Source organism: Cucurbita maxima, unplaced genomic scaffold (assembly GCF_002738345.1).
Source record: "Cucurbita maxima cultivar Rimu unplaced genomic scaffold, Cmax_1.0 Cma_Scf00104, whole genome shotgun sequence".
NCBI classification, from domain to species: domain Eukaryota; kingdom Viridiplantae; phylum Streptophyta; class Magnoliopsida; order Cucurbitales; family Cucurbitaceae; genus Cucurbita; species Cucurbita maxima.
The window spans coordinates 227789-247788 of record NW_019272120.1 but is presented as its reverse complement, the minus strand read 5'-3'; the positions used below and the strand labels follow the sequence as shown (position 1 = coordinate 247788).

Here is a 20000-nt window from a genome sequence, read left to right as displayed (position 1 = left end):
CATCCATCTATGAGTAAAAGGTTGTGCTAAACTTTAGTACACCTTAAAACTTAAAACTTCGCAAAAGATGGACATGAAACGAGGATCTCATTTCAATACAATAGAAATAGAATCTGATGTCTCACATTGGCTGGGGAGGAGAAAAAAACACCATTTATAAGGGTGTGGAAACCTTTCCCTAGCATACGCGTTTTAAAGTCTTGAGGGGAAGCCCGAAAGGAAAAGTCCAAAGAGGACAAAATCTGCTAGCAGTAGATCTAGACTGTTACATAGAAATCCATATAATCTAACAACTTAACTAAGATTCATTTACATACTTAAATCATAAGATTAACCACTCAAGGCCTTTAGTCATTACGTTGTACCTGTAGGTTCTAAACTCAATCCAAACTTCTTGAAATCTTAGTGTGCATTGAAGCTAAGTTGAGGCATACACAAAGTTTGAGAGAACAATGCGATACAATTATCGAAGACAAGCTTGAAGAGAGCCATGTAGGACCTCGAGCCAAAACCTCAGAAGTTAGGATCTTAAAATCCTAGTGTGCATTGAAGCTAAGTTAAGGCATACACAAAGTTCGAGAGAACGATGCGACACAATTATTGAAGACAAGCTTGAAGAGATCCATGTAGGACCTCGAGCCAAAACCTCAGAAGTTAGGATCTTGAAATCTTAGTGTGCATTGAAGCTAAGTTGAGGCATACACAAAGTTCGAGAGAACGATGCGACACAATTATCGAAGACAAGCTTGAAGAGAGCCATGTAGGACCTCGAGCCAAAACCTCAGAAGTTAAGGATCTTGAAATCTTAGTGTGCATTGAAGCTAAGTTGAGGCATACACAAAGTTCGAGAGAACGATGCGACACAATTATCGAAGACAAGCTTGAAGAGAGCCATGTAGGACCTCGAGCCAAAACCTCAGAAGTTAGGATTTCAATATGAGTTTCGACATGCCGCTTGGGAATTAAGCAACTTGATATACAAAATATAATTTACTCCATTTTATACCAGTTGTTCATTGCTATATAAAATAATTTTTTTTTTTTTGCTCAACAATGATTTTTTTAATATAACTTAATCACTGCGAAATTAAAATATCTTATGCTTAATGGACTCACTATACAACAAGTAACTGAAGCAGCCACAAGCACTGGCAATTAGGTGGTCTTACTAGTAAGTAGACATCATGTCATCACATATAACGAACGTGGAAATTAGGTGGTCTTACTTTTGTCCTGAGCATGAAAAAAGTGATAAAAAAAATAGAACAACGAGACCCTATAAAAAATTTTAATTTTCAAATAAATATAATTCGCTTTCGCACTTTACCATAATTTTAATGTCAACAATAATAGAATCCAAATCGCAAACAACCAAACAAAAATAATCACGAGGAACCAGATACTCGAGATAGAGAGTCAACCCTTTCAAATGGTTAGGTTGGAATATAAACTAAAAATCAAATTAAAAAAAACGGAAAGAAAATATTGTTATAGTAAGATATATTAGATCGCTAAATAATCGATTAAAGAACGAAAAAGACGTTTATGCAGTTATGCAGATTTACCTATGGAAACAGATTTACGTGAAGAGAGATGTCGTCTGTAGAAGCAGATTTACGTGATGAGATGTCGTCTATAGAAGCCGATTTACATGAAGAGAGATGTCGTCAGTTTTTTAAGTAAGGTTTATATTAGATCGCCAAATAATCGATTAAAGAAAGAAAATGGCCTGTACGCAGTTACGCAGATTTACTCGTAAAAAAGAATCGATTAAAAATTGGCCAAGAATATATGTGTACAGAATTATGGAGAGAACAAAAATGACTTCACGAAGTTACATCATGCAGAAGAAGACTAACGTGAAGAGAGATGTCTTCAGTTTGTTACCATAAAATACCGCCAAAGAATTGATTAAAGAACGAAAGTGGCCTGTACACAATTACTCAGATTTACATGTAGAAACAGATTTATGTGAAGAAAGATGTCATAGGAGCAAATCAGGTAAGTCGCCTTACTATCGACATGGTTAGATTTGATGTTGTGTCAATACGTTCCCCGTGGTTTTGCACGTGTCATATATTTAATATATGTGAATTGTTTATGAAACGATATGACTATAATATGATATGCATACGTTACGGTATGTGAATGGTTAGAAATGGAAATAAAACATTATTTATAAAAATGTGGAAAACTTGGACGGTTACATTACCCAATATACAATAGCTCAACTTAGCACTTCATTGGTACAAATAGTAACTCTTTTTTTAGTCATCTTATCTTTATAATTTCTCTCATTTAAACCGTGTCTCGTTTCATTCATATACCTCCTCTTTATTCGGGTGTAACAAAAATATTTTCCATAAACAAATTTAAGAATTTATATATGAATGCTGGATTACCACAAAGTCATTTCTTATCAATTAAAATTAGAATATTCTTAAATTTTTATATTTTAAATACTAATAATAATAAAGTTCCCTATGGAATAAGATAAAGTTGAGAAAGAACCATCCATCTTATGAATCAATGGCTGACATTTGTTTTTCCATCTTATGATTCTTATAAATAAATACTATCAAGAAAAAGAACTAGGCCACAATGAGGATACATTCTGAAAAAATAAAACTTCCATCGAAGAGAGGCAAATGAAAGACTTTTATAAAAATTTTCGTAGAATGAAGTTTGGTAAGCGAAAAGGATAAAAAGGTCGTTTATCGAATTTCTAAGTAACATTTTTAATTTTTAATTCCTTATCTTGAGGGAATTTCAAGATGCTAGTGAGAAATGACCTAGAAGAAATGAAGAATTTTTATGGAAATTATGGATTTTTGGAGGAAAAATAATAATAAAATATTCGAAAAGTGGTAAATTACCAAAATACCCTTAAAGTTAAGGATAATTACGGATTTGCCATTCTGCTAAAAATCCAATCCTTCACTATGCCTTCTACACAAAATCCTTCAAATCTCGACTCTCAGCCGTTCAATCTCCCCCATACTTGAATATATTCAGAAAACTCACGGATCATCACATCCAATAGCTAGGATTCAAAACCAAAGTCGGAGAGGCTGTGATCGGAGTAGATATTTCTGACGAATTTTCTAGAAAATTCAACCGATAATTCACGATGAATCTAGAGCTCCCAATGCCGGTTTATGCTTTCCCTATAAATTCTGAAGTTGGGGCAATAGTTTGGAATAAGAGTCGAGCAAGGGAGAGCTCCCAATCGTAGGCAATAAGCGTTTAGATTTTGGGTCTCCTACTCTCGGGTTTCTTCCAAATTTGAGAGCAATTCTCAACTATTTCCTTTCAAACTTGTTCCTCTAGTTTCTAAACAATATTACCCACAAGTGCTATGAAGGAATAGGGTTCGGAAAGTGCCTAGAAACCATTCCCCCAATCCAATCCGCCATTAAAGAGCTTCAAGGAAAACTCAAAATTCAAATCAGAGGATACACAAAATTCGTTGAGCAAGAACAATCTCAATAAGTTTCTGCACCTTCAAGGAATGTTTTCATTGAAGACCACGAAGAGAAATAACCTCAGAAACGATTCCAATTGAAGAAATTCGTTTCGTGTTCAAATTGTGGGTAAGTGTCGAATTCCTATCTATGACCTCTTTTCCTTCAAATAAAGGATTCCTTTAGCTTAAGAGGAAAAAGATGAGTAACTTTGATGAAGGAATCAAGAGCTGAAACGTCTAAGAACAAGATACCTAAGAGATTGAAAATTGGAGGTGTCATGTAACTTGCAGACCGAGAGTGATTTCTCAAATTAAGGTCCCACACTCAAAGTTGTTCCTCGAAACCAATTTCTTAAGCTTGAGGAAAGAATAAGGAAGAAGTTCCATGAAGAAATCGAGCCTTGAAAACCCTTAGAATCGGCTACCCAATAAGAAATCCTTTGTTTTTACTCCAGCGAGAAATTATATTTTGGACGAACTTTGGAAGCGAATATCTTAGGCTACGATCCACGAAAAGGTATGAAATCAATCCATAGCTCTTCCTTGTAATACCCTCTTTAAGTTTCATGAAGAACTCGAGCGGAGAAACGGCGTGATCGGAGCTAGGGAGGGCGAGTTTTAGACGGCGGCGCGAAAGATCACGCACGTCTTCTTCCCGTCGGGAGGAAGAAGACGATGACGTGGCCGGTTCAATTGAACCGGCCATGTCAACCAAAAACTTGACCCCTCGATTTTTCTAAAATTTGAACTAGCCATGTCAACCAAAAACTTGACCCCTTGATTTTTCTAAAATTTAACCCTCTTCTAGAATGGTTCTCAGAAAAATCTTTATGGTTCCAGAAACTAGACACAATAAGAAGTTTGTGGAAGAAAATTGAAGGTAATTCAGGTATAGGAAGATCATGAACAGAGGTCCCGAACGTCGACAACGCGGTAAATAGCCACCTTGCACTTTTTCGTTAAGAAATACTGGTAGGAATCGCTTGGATTTCCATATGAACCCTAAAACAAGTATGAATTTCGGATATATGAAAGAAAAGCTCAAAGAACCATGAGTTAAGGCCCTAAATCGATCAAAATACTCGGGAATTAGGGAACGTTAAAATAAGTGTCTAGATGAACTCTGCTCTAATAGCCCAAAAAAAAAAATCATAAATAATGAAATAAATAAAGAAATAAAGAAATAAAAATAATTATAAAAAAAATGAAAATGGCCTTTATGGAGTTGAGATTCATGGGAGATTTAAGTGAAGATAGATTTGAACAATAAGGTATATATTAAATCTTCGTTTTCTTTTATCCTATTCTTTTTAGTTTTTTTTAAGAAATCATAGCCAATTATAGTTAGATTTTCATTAAATTATTATAATCGTTTAGTTTTGAGTTAGAAACTAAATGTTAGTCATTTATACGAATTCTAGTAAATCACGTTATATTAGTAATATTAGATTAAATTTATATCCGTAGCAAATGAATAGATTAAAAATAAAATGACCAAGAAAATTTGTGAACAAAAGGAAACACCAAGATAAGGAAAGATTTGGAAATAGGGATCCACTATAAATTTGGAATACATGAGAACAAAATTAGAAGGCAACAGAGTAAATACCCATTAAAAAAAAGGAAGATTCTGTAATTAAAACATAAACCCAAGTAATAATTTTATAGTATTCAAACTTGAAATTAATGTCATGGGCTCAAATAGGTTTACTGATTTCAAAGGACATAATCGAACTTTCATTAAGGATATATTCGTGACAACAACTTAAGTTAACCAGATAAGCGGCCTTACTATCGGCATGGTTATATTTGATGTTCACACGTACCTGTGGTTCTACACGTGTCATATATACTAATATGTGTGAATTATCTGTGAATCAATATACTTATATTATGTTTATGTTATGCTATAATATGTGAATTGTATGATAATATTTATGGTGTGATGTGTTCAATGATATGTTTGATATATGATACGAGAAGGATGCACTAAATGTAATGTAACGATAGAAGTAAGATGTATTCACGAAACATTATGGTTAGGTTATGCCTCGAAGTGCTATGGATATGAGAGATTGATAAAAGAATATGGTTAGGATATGGGTAGAAAGAACTCCCTAAGAATCTATGACCTTCTAGAACAACTTACGCTAAGATGGGTTCATATGATTACAAATGAAAGTTACAACTTATGCCCCAAGAAATTATGAACCTTAGAAACTTACAAGATTGAGGACCAAGAACAACACCACACAAGCTTTACAACTACCCAAGTAAGAAGAATGTTAGGTACCACTCAAGGACGAGGGACCAAGGTCCCCAAACTAAAAAACACAAGAATGCTAGGTAATACTCTAACCATGCCCAAAGTGACCTCGCATCAAGCGGTGCTTTCTAAGGCCCAAGAATTCCTCTTCTAGGTGGGATGACCTGCACCATGTTTCCTTTGCAGGATGTCATGTTTGGCCTCAAGTTTCCCTCACCTAGAAGAAAAGTTATGGGTACCAAAAAGATTTGCAGGATGACATATTTAAGTATGCACCAAGCTAGTGACCTTTATGGTCTACCATGAAGAGTAGTCTAGGGCCACGAAGGAACAAGAAGCGAGTAAGTTACCTTAGCCAAGAATCAAGAACCTCTTAAGACCTCCCACGGTTCAACATTCTCATGACTTAGACTACGCTACTTGGAATGCATGAAGCCTTGAGCATAGGTATTCAGATTATGCTGCTTGGAACACATGAAGCCTTGAGAATAGGTATTTAGATGGTATGAAATTAAACAAAAATAAAATAAGTATATTTTTATATTTTAAAACTAAATTAAATTTAGATGGATTTAGTTGGACTAATATTCATAAATCAATTCAATTTATGGTTTATTTCAACTCAACCCAATTTGAATAATTTTATTATCCAATCCAAACATACAAATGTTAGATTTTTCATGTCATCAAATTTTTTCTAATACAGTTAAAAAATAATTGACATAATAAAAAACTAATTAAAATATTTAGGTATTTGTATAATTGAGACTAAAATATTAAAAAATAAAAATGTGGAAAGAAGTTTATTATAAATTAATACGACAAGGAAACAGGCGAGGTTCTAAATCCACATCCTTGAAACTATTTTTGATATCGGCAATCTTTATCATTTCAATGCACGGAATATATCAACAACTGAATTTCACACCACCAATTAAACGGTAATCTTTAACCATCACAAAAACCATAATCAAACAGTATAAAACTTAAGCTTTCCAGTTCAAGATTTTATAAACCGGGCTATACTACATGCTAATCGTTGCGTTTATCATCTTAAATTTCTCGCATATGAAAAGAGGTATAACAATAGTACACCTAAATTCCTACCTTTTATACAGATTATGAAAGATAATTAATACTAAGAAGGTTATGCTCATGCTTTAAATTTGTATTTAAGAAATAGGTTACTTTTAACAATAGTATAATTTACGTCCATCGACCAATGTTAACCGCATGACTAGACAAGAATAAAATAAAACAACTTCCTTTTAAATTAAGAACGGCCAGTATAGACGTTACAAAACGTGATTATTTTTTCCTTGAAATCGCAAGGAAATCAAGAAGACGTTACAAAGATGAGGCATTTCACAGATATAAAATGGGGAACTGATATCCAAACATTCCATTGTAGCAAGGAATAAGAGAAGAAACAAACATTCCATTCGAGCAAGGAATAAGAGAAGAAACAAACATTCCATTGTAGCAAGGAATAAGAGAAGAAAAGAATGGTGGGACAAAGCTTGAGAAATCTCAAAATTGTGGTGTTCATCTTCCTAGCCCTTACTTCTGGTACTTGATCCTTCCTCCTTCTCCATGTTGATTTAGATTGACAGATAGTATTAAAAAGAAGGTTTTTGTTTGTATGAATAAGTTTGTGTTACTATTGCAGGATGGATGGTGGTGCAGACAGAGGGGCGGACATGCTATAAGCACAGCGATGCATTTATAGGACCGTGCATTGCAGCAACATGTGCTGAACTTTGCATTTCTTTTGAGAAGTGGGATGACGGATTTTGCTCGGGTGATAAATGCACTTGTACGAAGCAATGTGCTGAGTCCATGCTTTAATGGGTTTGTAATTCACCACAGTTGTTGCTATCTGAATGTAATAAGCGACTCCAATTCTACTGAATTGCACAACATGTTTACTAATCAAAGCTTCCTTCTTCCATTTTATAATTTTTATCTCAACTCGCAAGTTCAAATTGATAGAATCACAAGCTTCGTTAGTTGCGTAAATTGATGCAATCAGGTTCAAAGCTTCCTGATTCCTTATTCCTTCTTGGTTCTTCCAATCAACTATGCATTGTCATATTGATTAGGCATTTCTTAATCATTTAATTTTTTATTTTTTTAAAGAAATCATTTAATAATTTTTAGAAAAGAAAAAAAAAATTGTTTACACTCATGAGCTTCATATTTGTTTCTTTCCCAAATAAAACAAATTGGGGAGGAGAACAAATATGAGCTCAACTACAAATTAAAAATTTTTAATTTTGAGAACTCAAAATTTGGGAACTCAAAACAATTTTTAAAATTTAATTCAATATATATAATTAATTTGTAATTATTTTTTTATTGTTTATTCTTAAACCCTCCTAATTATTTTTATCCGTTATTTTAAGAAATATATATTGAAACTAAGTTGTAAAACTTAATTAAATATTTGAAAATAAATAAATAGTTTTCTTTATGAATTAAATTTTAACAAATAAACACGAGAATCTAACCCAACCTAAAAATTTGATGGTTGTGTTCATGCATTTGGGGGATACCCCTATCCCATCACGGAATTATCCTTAAGGGAACTACCTCTCTTCTATCCCTAAAAGTGGGTAGGAGTAAATTCCATCTTGCACCCCACGTCCCAGTCATTTACCCAGTCTTACCCCTGAAATGAGAGGCCTATTGAGTCGGCGAACTTGAGCCACTCTCACTCATGCAAATCTAAGGATAATTTCGAATAAACAGGAGTTCATGGTTAGCTCAGGGTTAAGATCGAGTTACCTAGGTCATCGAATAAAAAGAAAATCAGTCTCAACAGTAAACGACATTATAAAGTGAGAGTGATTTTTCTCATGGTCCGATCTTATGCAATACTCATTGCATAGGACGCCCCCACTCACATGTCTCCACATGTACAATTTATGTGTTCACATTGTTTATATCATATACAAAAGTGAGCCGCATCCATAGTGTCCCAGAATAAGGTACTCAGCCTTATCCTTATACTATAGATCATTTTGACTATATACTTGAACTTGATCAACTCTTATGTCTCTACATATAGTTCACGTAATCATACTATAGCCAGAGTGTTCTTAGTTTATTGGATTTAGATTAATGATCATAAAGTTGACTTTAATCAATAACAATCTTTACTGAATAAACAACAATAATAACTTTATTGAAAATAGTTTATGTTTTTGTTTACAAACCATGAGTTTTAGGACATAAAACCCAACAAACTCCCACTTGGACTAAAACTCCAGTGGGGTTTTATAACATTGAGTAGAGAGAAAGACATAAATACAATAAACTAGGTCATCACATACTCATGCATTTTCTCCCACTTGCCCTAGATTACATAACTCGTAGTCCTAGACTCACTAGGTGCCATTCAAACACTTTAGCCGTGAGGGGTTTTGTAAATGGATCAGCAATGTTGTTCTCTGAAGCTATTTGTGTGACGATCACATCTCCTCGTTGCACAATCTCCCTTATGAGATGATATTTGCGCTCAATATGTTTTCCTCACTTATGGCTTCTTGGTTCTTTTGAATTTGCAACTGCTCCACTGTTATCACAATAAAGAGTGACGAGAAGAAGCATATCTATAACGACTTCCAAATCAGTTAAGAACTTTCTAAGCCATACAAATTCTTTCGCTGCTTCACAAGCAGCAACATACTCAGCCTCCATGGTGGAATCAGCAATGCAACCTTGTTGTATGCTTCTCCATATTATTGCTTCTCCATATTATTGCTCCTCCGTTCAGAGTGAAGACAGACCCTGATGTCGATTTCCTCGAATTTACATCGGTCTGAAAATTTGAGTCAGTGTACGGTGCTAAAGATCAGATCCTTAGCACCGTACATTAGCATATAGTCCCTCGTTCTCCTAAGATACTTGAGGATATTCTTAACGACAGTTCAATGAGCACGTCCCGGATTGGATTGATATCTGCTGACAATTCCCATAGAACAGCATACGTCGGGTCGGGTACACAGCATGGCATACATCAGACTACCGACTGCTGATGCATAGGGAATGTGTCTCATATCCTCAACTTCTTGAGGTTTCTTAGGACTTTGTTCCTTCAACAAATGAACTTTATGCCTGAAAGATAATAATTCTTTCTTGAAGTCCTACATCTTATATCGAATCAATATTTTGTCGATGTACGATGCCTGAGAGAATGCTAGTGATTTTTCTTAAGATTCTGAACAATTTGGATTCCAAGAACAAACCGAGTCTCTCCCAAATCTTTCATTTGGAATTGTGTCGCTAGCCAATGCTTAATGTCAGATAGAAATCCCACATCATTTCCAATGAGTAAGATATTGTCAACGTACAACACCAGGAAAGCTACTGTAGAGTTGACTATCCTTTTATAAACACAAGGTTCGTCAACATTCTGTTTAAAACCATAAGATTTGATCGCAGTATCAAACTTTATATTCCAGGATCGAGATGCTTGCTTCAACCCATAAATGGATCTTTTAAGCTTGCAAACCCTTTGCTCGTGATCCTGTTCAATGAACCCCTCTAGTTGAGCCATATAGATACTCTCTTCAAGATTTCCGTTTAGAAAGGCTGTCTTAACATCTATTTGTCAAATTTCATAATCATAAAATGTGGCAATAGACAAGAGTATTCTAATCGATTTAAGCATAGCAACAGGAGAGAAGGTTTCTTCATAGTCCACCCCCTCTCTTTGGGTATAACCCTTTGCTACTAGTTGAGCTTTAAAGATCTGTACCTTACCGGTTTGGTCTCGTTTCCTCTTATAGATCCATTTGCAACCAATAGGTTTCTCCCCATCTGGTTGATCTGCAAGTTTCAAAGCTGAATTGAAGTACATTGACTCTATTTCAAGATTCATGACTTTAATCCACTGATCTCTATCTTTATCATTCATTGCTTGTTTATAGGTGAATGGATCCTCAATGTCATCATCAGGTATGATGACTTGAGTTTCTGTCAAACCCAAGTAACGATCGGGTTGAGTTATAACCCTCCCACTACGTCAAGGCATTCTCAACTCTTGAGAAGGATGTGATTGACCAGAAATGTCAGCTTCATCAACAACTCTTGTTGAAGGACCAGCTTGATCAACAACTCTTGTTGTTTTATCAGTAGCTTCTTTAGAAATCTCACTTAATACTAGTTTGCTGCGAGGTTGATGATTTCTTACGTGGTCTTCCTCTAAGAATGTAGCAATTGTTGATACAAACACTCTATTTTCTTGAAGGTCATAAAACAAATCACCTTTCGTCTCTTTGGGGTATCCTACAAATAGACATAATTTTGAACGACGTTCTAATTTCTTGGGGTTTTGCAACAACGCATGTGTTGGACATCCTCAAATTCTGAAGTGACGTAAACTACCTTTATGCCCCACCATGCATGTTCTGCCAACACACCACCTTCAAAATGTGGGGCTGGCCCAAGGATGGCCCAATGGCGTCACCACAACGTCACACGCTCAACGAGGTTCATGTTGGACGCCCGAAGGCATCCAACTCCACCCCACCTTGCATGCTTTGTCGTCGTACCAACCATCAACCATCCTCAAGTCAGCCCAAGTTAGAAGGCCACATTCCATGCTCAACAAGTCTCATGTCGCACGCCCAAAGTCATTTGACACCGCCCCACCAAGCATGTTATGCCACCACGCAGCCTTCAAAACAAAGGGCTAGCCTAAGGAAGGGAGGCATACCACAACAACGTCCCACATTCAACGAGGTTCATGCGGCACGCCTGAAGGCACCCAGCTCCACCCCACCTTGCATGTTTCATCATCGTACCAGCAGCCATCCATAGTCCAAACACTAGAGATTCCCATTTACAAGGCAACATTGCAACATTCCGTGCTCAACGAGGCTCATGTCGCACGCCCAAAGGCACCCGATTCCAACCAGCCGAACATGTTCTGGCACCACACGCCTTCAAAACATAGGGCTGGCCCAAGGCTGGCAGAGCATCACCACAACGTCACACACTCAACGAGGTTCATGCCGCACGCCCAAAGGCACCCGACACCACCTCACCTTGCATGTTTCATCATCGTACCAGCAGCCATCCATAGTCCAAACACTAGAGATTCCCATTTACAAGGCAACATTGCAACATTCCGTGCTCAACGAGGCTCATGTCGCACGCTCAAAGGCACCTGATTCCAACCAGCCGAACATGTTCTTGCACCACACGCCTTCAAATCATAGGGCTGGCCCAAGGCTGGCCGAGCATCACCACAAAGGCACCCTACTCCACCCCACCTTGCATGTTTCATCATCGTACCAGCCATCAACCATCTAGCCAGCCCAAGTTAGAAGGCAACATCGCAACATTCCATTCTCAACAAGACTCATGTTGCACGCCCAAAGGCGCACCCGACACTACCTCACCGTGCAAGTTTCGCCACCGCACCACCGCCATCAACCGCCCTCGTCCGCCAACCACCACCCCTACACCCCAAGCATATGCCCACATGGGTCACATAGTGCTTGGGGCGTGGGGGTGGCAGAAGATATAGGGGGTACCCCCGTGCCCAGCCCATGCAGACTAGTCACCCCCCTATATAGTACATTTTGAGGCATTTTTGGTCTGTCAGGCCTAGATACGATTTTTCTAAGTCATCATATGGCCAAATATATCAAGTTTTAGAATATTTTTTTCCATGAACTCGATTGATTCATGAATTGGACATTCTAATGGATCTATAAATCAAGTTTCATAATTTTTCAACCAACTAATTTTTTTAATGAATTTTTAAATATTAAATAATAAGAAATTAGAAAAAATAGCTAGAGTTGTCAAAAAAAATCTGAAATTTTGTGGGAATCATGTTTTCATGTTTCTTAGCTCCCAGAAAAAAAAATTACAACAAACTGATCACTCCACATGTACTTTCACAATTAATGGGTGATGGATGGGCGGGCACGGGCGCGCGCACAATAGAACGCGGGCGGGGCCAGGACGTGGCGCGCGGGAGAACGCTGGCAGGGCGGGGCGGGGCAAGGGGCATGCGCGGGAACACGCTGGCTGGGGGGCGCGCGCGTGGGAGCACGCTGGTGGGGTGGGGGGCGCGCGCGGGAGGACGTTGGCGGGGGGCACGCACACGCGTGAGCACGCTGGCGGGGAGGGGCGTGAAAGAGCTCATGCAGGGGCAAGCGAGCGGGGCGCACGCGAGGGGATGGGCGGGGCTGGTGAGCGCACGGGAACGTTCTGACACTGCCCCACCGTGCGCATTCCGCCATCGCACCACCGCCGTCAACCGCCCTCGACCTCTGACCACAACCTCGACGACCCAAGCATATGCCCATGTGCGGCGCATAGTGCTTGGGGCGTGGGGGTGGCGGAGGATATAGGGGGCGCCCCGGTGGCCAGCCCATGCAGACTAGTCACCCCCCTATATAGTACATTTTGAGGCATTTTTGGTCTGCCAGGCCTAGACACGATTTTTCTGAGGCGTCATACGGTCGAATATCTCGAGTTTTACAATGTTTTTTTCCAGGAACTCGATTGATTCATGAATGGGACATTCTAATGGATCTACAAACCAAGTTTCATAATTTTTCAACCAACCAATTTTTTTTAATGAATTTTTAAATATTAAATAATAAGAAATTAGAAAAAATAGCTAGAGTTGTCAAAAAAAATCTGAAATTTTGTGGGAATCATGTTTTCATGTTTCTTAGCTCCCAGAAAAAAAATTACAACAAACTGATCACTCCACATGTACTTTCACAATTAATGGGTGATGGATGGGTGGGCACGGGCGCGCGCACAGTGGAACGCGGGCGGGGCCAGGACGTGGCGCGCGGGAGAACGCTGGCAGGGCGGGGCGGGGCAAGGGGCATGCGCACGCGGGAACATGCTGGCTGGGGGGCGCGCGCGTGGGAGCATGCTGGTAGGGTGGGGGGCGCGCGCGGGAGCACGTTGACGGGGGGCACGCACGCGCGTGAGCACACTGGCGGGGAGGGGCGTGAGAGAGCGCACGCAGGGGCAAGCGAGCGGGGCACACGCGAGGGGATGGGCGGGGCTGGCGAGCGCACGGGAACGTTCTGACACTGCCCCACCGTGCGCATTTCGCCATCGCACCACCGCCGTCAACCGCCCTCGACCTCCGACCACAACCTCGACGACCCAAGCATATGCCCATGTGCGGCGCATAGTGCTTGGGGCGTGGGGGTGGCGGAAGATATAGGGGGTACCCCCGTGCCCAGTCCATGCAGACTAGTCACCGCCCTATATAGCACATTTTGAGGCATTTTTGGTCTGCCAGACATAGATATGATTTTTCTGAGCCATCATACGGTCAAATAATTCAAGTTTTAGATTGTTTTTTTCCATGAACTCGATTGATTCATTAATGGGACATTCTAATGGATCTATAAATCAAGTTTCATAATTTTTCAACCAACCAATTTTTTTAATGAGTTTTTAAATATTAAGTAATAGGAAATTAGAAAAAATAGCTAGAGTTGTCAAAAAAAATCTGAAATTTTGTGGGAATCATTCTTTCATGTTGCTTAGCTCCCAAGAAAACAATTACAACAAACCGACCACTCCACATGTACTTTCACAATTAACTATTTTTTCTTTTGCTTATCTTAATTTCCACGGATGTTCGGTGTGATGAATTGTTATAGGGGCTAACCTTCAAGGCTTTATACGTGCACTCACGCTTCATAGGCATTAGGTGTGATGTTTTTTTTTATGGAGGTAAAATCCAACACTTTTGATATGCTGTTGGTAGGACATGTATCGCACATAGCATAGGATGGGGCTTGGCGTGTGCGAGTGGTGAGTGCACGAGGGCGTGCGGGGTGAGCGTGCGGGGGTGTGCGAGGTGAGTGTCACGGTCATGCTCGTCTAGGGCGTGTTGCCCATGGCCGCATGCCTATGGCAAGCCAAACCCTTGTCATGTCTTTTCATTCTAGTGTTTTTACTTTTGTAGTTCTAGGACGTATGACGCCTAAAAAATATCATGTTTAGGCCTGCTAGACATGAAATGCCTCAGAATGTACTATACGGGGATATGACTAGTTGTCAACTTCTCCCTACCCAAGGTTATATATGCTAAGCCGTTGTTATCTCTCTCTTGCTTGCTTATATAACGTCTCTTTCAAAAATCTCTCTTTCTAAAATCTCTCTCTACCCTCGTTTTCTAAAACCTTCTTTCAAAACCGAGGCTAGAGGCTCGATCATACGTCGCTTGGCCGTAGGCGACGCAAGAACAAATTGGCTTAGCTCACTTGTCGTTGGAAAGTGAGTACCGCACAATCGTTAGTCCGCTGCCTTTAAAAGTGCGATTGTGTCAAGTGGTATCAGAGCTTTGTTAGCTCCGTGACACAGTAAAGACCGAAACCATGTCGGCAACAAAGTCGACACCCAAAGCACAAGCCGATCGGCTTACGCTAATAGAGGAGGAAATGTCGCACGGGTGACCGAATTGAGTGAGAAAGTCGTAGAAATCGACGCAATGGGCAACCGCCTGGATGGGTTGCCAATCGCAGAATTGATGTTTCGAGTGACCTCGCTAGAAAAAAGAGTTGCTCCTACGAGCAGCCCAAAACCATTTGGTAGTCTGGATAGCTCTGTCACGCACAAGGAGAGACGTGGCGAAGAGTTCGACATGCTACAAAATACAATGATGAGCTTGTTCAATGGATTAGCTGATGAATTCAGAACAACAATCGGCGACATCCAAGAAAGGATGGCCTCCATGGGCACTCGAATTGAAGTGACCATGAAAGCCATGGAGAACGTCACGGCTGGGCAAACTAATACAGGGTCCAACAAACTAAGATTCCCAGATCCTAGAGCCTTTAAAGGGAATCGGGATGCCAAAGAGTTGGAAAACTTCATCTTTGATGTCGAACAGTACTTCAAAGCCACAACCACTTGTACTGACGACAAGAAGGTGACTGTAGCCTCGATGTTCCTATAGTTTCTAAACAATATTACCCACAAGTGCTATGAAGGAATAGGGTTCGGAAAGTGCCTAGAAACCATTCCCCCAATCCAATCTGCCATTAAAGAGCTTCAAGGAAAACTCAAAATTCAAATAAGAGGATACACAAAATTCGTCGAGCAAGAATGATCTCAATAAGTTTCTGCACCTTCAAGGAATGTTTTCGTTGAAGACCACGAAGAGAAATAACCTCAGAAAAGTTTCCAATTGAAGAAAATTCGTTTCACGTTCAAATTGTGGGTAAGTGTCGAATTCCTATCTATGACCTCTTTTCCTTCAAATTAAGGATTCCTTTAGCTTAAGAGGAAAAAGATGAGTAACTTTGATGAAGGAATCAAGAGCTGAAACGTCTAAGAACAAGATACCTAAGAGATTGAAAATCGGAGGTGTCATGTAACTTGCAGACCGAGGGTGATTTCTCAAAATTAAGGTCCCACACTAAAAGATGTTCCTCGAAACCAATTTCTTAAGCTTGAGGAAAGAATAAGGAAGAAGTTCCATGAAGAAATCGAGCCTTGAAAACCCTTAGAATCGGCTACCCAATAAGAAATCCTTTGTTTTTACTCCAGCGAGAAATTATATTTTGGACGAACTTTGGAAGCGAATATCTTAGGCTACGATTCACGAAAAGGTATGAAATCAATCCATAGCTCTTCCTTGTAATACCCTCTTTAAGTTTCATGAAGAACTCGAGGGGAGAAACGGCGTGATCGGAGCTAGGGAGGGCGACTTTCAGACGGTGGCGCGAAAGATCACGCACGTCTTCTTCCCGTCTGGAGGAAGAAGACGATGACGTGGCCAGTTCAGTTGAACCGGCCATGTCAACCAAAAACTCGACCCCACGATTTTTCTAAAATTTAACCCCCTTCCAGAATGGTTCTCAGAAAAATCTTTATGGTTCCAAAACTAGACACAATAAGGAGTCTGTGGAAGAAAATTTAAGGTAATTCAGGTATCGGAAGATCATGAACAGAGGTCCCGAACGTCGACAACGAGGTAAGTAGCCACCTTGCACTTTTTTGTTACGAAATACTTGTAGGAATCGCTTGGATTTCCATATGAACCCTAAAACAAATATGAATTTTGGATATATGAAAGAAAAGCTCAAAGAACCATGAGTTAACGCCCTAAATCGATCAAAATGCTCGGGAATTAGGCTACGTTAAAATAACCGACTAGATGAACTCTGCTCTAATAGCCAAATATATATATATATATATGTATATATATATATATAAATAATGAAATAAATAAAGAAATAGATTCATGGGAGATTTAAGTGAAGATAGATTTGAACAATAAGGTATATATTAAATCTTCGTTTTCTTTTATCCTATTCTTTTTAGTTTTTTTTAAGAAATCATAGCCAATTATAGTTAGATTTTCATTGTTTAGTTTTGAGTTAAGAAACTAAATGTCAGTTATTTATACGAATTCTAGTAAATCACGTTATATTAGTAATATTAGATTAAATTTATATCCGTAGCAAATGAATAGATTAAAAATAAAATGACCAAGAAAATTTGTGAACAAAAGGAAACACCAAGATAAGGAAAGATTTGGAAATAGGGATCTACTATAAATTTGGAATACATGAGAACAAAATTAGAAGGCAACAGAGTAAATACCCATTAAAAAAAAAGGAAGATTCTGTAATTAAAACATAAACTAAATAAAAAAGCATAAACTAAATACAGAAAAAAGTAAATATAAGAGTAGACCCAAGTAATAATTTTATAGTATTCAAACTTGAAATTGATGTCATGGGCTCAAATAGGTTTACGGATTTCAAAGGACATAATCGAACTTTTATTAAGGATATATTCGTGACAACAACTTAAGTTAACCAGGTAAGTGGCCTTACTATCGGCATGGTTATATTTGATGTTGACATGTGCCTGTGATTCTGCACGTGTCATATATACTGATATGTGTGAATTATCTGTGAATCAATATGCTTATATTATGTTTATGTTATGCTATAATATGAGAATTGTATGATAATATTTATGGTGTGATGTGTTCAATGATATGTTTGATATATGATACGAGAAGGATGCACTAAATGTAATGTAACGATAGAAGTAAGATGTATTCACGAAACATTAAGGTTAGGTTACGCCTCGAAGTGCTATGGATATGAGAGATTGATAAAAGAATATGGTTAGGATATGGGTAGGATATGGGTAGAAAGAACTCCCTAGGAATCTATGACCTAATAGAACAACTTACGCTAAGATGGGTTCATATGATTACAAATGAAAGTTACAACTTATGCCCTAAGAAATTATGAACATTAGAAACTTACAAGATTGAGGATCAAGAACAACACCACACAGGCTTTACAACTACCCAAGTAAGAAGAATGCTAGGTACCACTCAAGGACGAGGGACCAAGGTCCCCAAACTAAAAAACACAAGAATGCTAGGTAATACTCTAACCATGCCCAAAGTGACCTATGACCTTGCATCAAGCGGTGCTTTCTAAGGCCAAAAAATTCCTCTTCTAGGTGGGATGACCTGCACCATGTTTCCTTTGCAGGATGTCATGTTTGGCCTCAAGTTTCCCTCACCTAGAAGAGAAGTTATGGGTACCAAAAAGATTTGCAGGATGACATATTTAAGTATGCACCGAGCTAGTGACTTTTATGGTCTACCATGAAGAGTAGTCTAGGGCCACGAAGGAACAAGAAGCGAGTAAGTTACCTTAGCCAAGAATCAAGAACCTCTTAAGACCTCCCACGGTTCAACATTCTCATGACTTAGACTATGCTAATCAACAACTGAATTTCACACCACCAATTAAACGGTAATCTTTAACCATCACAAAAACCATAATCAAACAGTATAAAACTTAAGCTTTCCAGTTCAAGATTTTATAAACCGGGTTATACTACATGCTAATCGTTGCGTTTATCATCTTAAATTTCTCGCATATGAAAAGAGGTATAACAATAGTACACCTAAATTCCTACCTTTTATACAGATTATGAAAGATAATTAATACTAAGAAGGTTATGCTCATGCTTTAAATTTGTATTTAAGAAATAGGTTACTTTTAATAATAGTATAATTTAGACCAATGTTAACCGCATGACTAGACAAGAATAAAATAAAACAACTTCCTTTTAAATCAAGAACGGCCAGTATAGACGTTACAAAACGTGATTATTCTTTCCTTGAAATCGCAAGGAAATCAAGAAGACGTTACAAAGATGAGGCGTTTCACAGATATAAAATGGGGAACTGATATCCAAACATTCCATTGTAGCAAGGAATAAGAGAAGAAACAAACATTCCATTGTAGCAAGGAATAAGAGAAGAAAAGAATGGCGGGACAAAGCTTGAGAAATCTCAAAATTGTGGTGTTCATCTTCCTAGCCCTTACTTCTGGTACTTGATCCTTCCTCCTTCTCCATGTTGATTTAGATTGACAGATAGTATTAAAAAGAAGGTTTTTGTTTGTATGAATAAGTTTGTGTTACTATTGCAGGATGGATGGTGGTGCAGACAGAGGGGCGGACATGCTATAAGCACAGCGATGCATTTATAGGACCGTGCATTGCAGCAACATGTGCTGAACTTTGCATTTCTTTTGAGAAGTGGGATGACGGATTTTGCTCGGGTGATAAATGCACTTGTACGAAGCAATGTGCTGAGTCCATGCTTTAATGGGTTTGTAATTCACCACAGTTGTTGCTATCTGAATGTAATAAGCGACTCCAATTCTACTGAATTGCACAACATGTTTACTAATCAAAGCTTCCTTCTTCCATTTTATAATTTTTATCTCAACTCGCAAGTTCAAATTGATAGAATCACAAGCTTCGTTAGTTGCGTAAATTGATGCAATCAGGTTCAAAGCTTCCCGACACCACCTGTTCAAAACATAGGGCTGGCCCAAGGCTGGCAGAGCATCACCACAACGTCACACACTCAACGAGGTTCATGCCGCACGCCCAAAGGCACCCGACACCACCTCACCTTGCATGTTTCATCATCGTACCAGCAGCCATCCATAGTCCAAACACTAGAGATTCCCATTTACAAGGCAACATTGCAACATTCCGTGCTCAACTAGGCTCATGTCGCACGCCCAAAGGCACCCGACACCACCCCACCTTGCATGTTTCATCATCGTACCAGCAGCCATCCATAGTCCAAACACTAGAGATTCCCATTTACAAGGCAACATTGCAACATTCCGTGCTCAACTAGGCTCATGTCGCACGCCCAAAGGCACCCGACACCACCCCACCTTGCATGTTTCATCATCGTACCAGCAG

The 20000-nt window shown here is 38.8% G+C and overlaps 2 protein-coding genes across 10 annotated transcripts; both read left to right on the top strand.

Moving 5' to 3' along the window:
• Positions 1-3944: 3944 nt before the first annotated feature.
• LOC111473128 (defensin-like protein 5) lies at positions 3945-19503 on the top strand. 9 transcript variants are annotated; one of them, XR_002715547.1, is made up of 5 exons: positions 3945-3983; positions 16625-16710; positions 17492-17564; positions 18907-19107; positions 19208-19503. XR_002715547.1 is itself a non-coding variant. In XM_023118702.1 (2 exons), the coding sequence occupies exons 1-2, from the start codon at positions 19044-19046 to the stop codon at positions 19384-19386; spliced, it is 243 nt and encodes an 80-aa protein (XP_022974470.1). In that variant the 5' UTR covers positions 18907-19043; the 3' UTR covers positions 19387-19503. The 9 variants fall into 9 exon arrangements, 1 of the variants encoding a protein (XP_022974470.1); XR_002715550.1 differs by lacking the exon at positions 17492-17564 and adding an exon at positions 4307-4346 and having other exon boundaries at positions 3949-3983; positions 16658-16710; XR_002715548.1 differs by lacking the exon at positions 3945-3983 and adding an exon at positions 16307-16345.
• LOC111473131 (defensin-like protein 5) lies at positions 7205-7697 on the top strand. The gene is made up of 2 exons (XM_023118704.1): positions 7205-7301; positions 7402-7697. Exons 1-2 carry the CDS (start codon positions 7238-7240, stop codon positions 7578-7580), a joined length of 243 nt encoding a protein of 80 aa, XP_022974472.1. The 5' UTR covers positions 7205-7237; the 3' UTR covers positions 7581-7697.
• Positions 19504-20000: the final 497 nt, after the last annotated feature.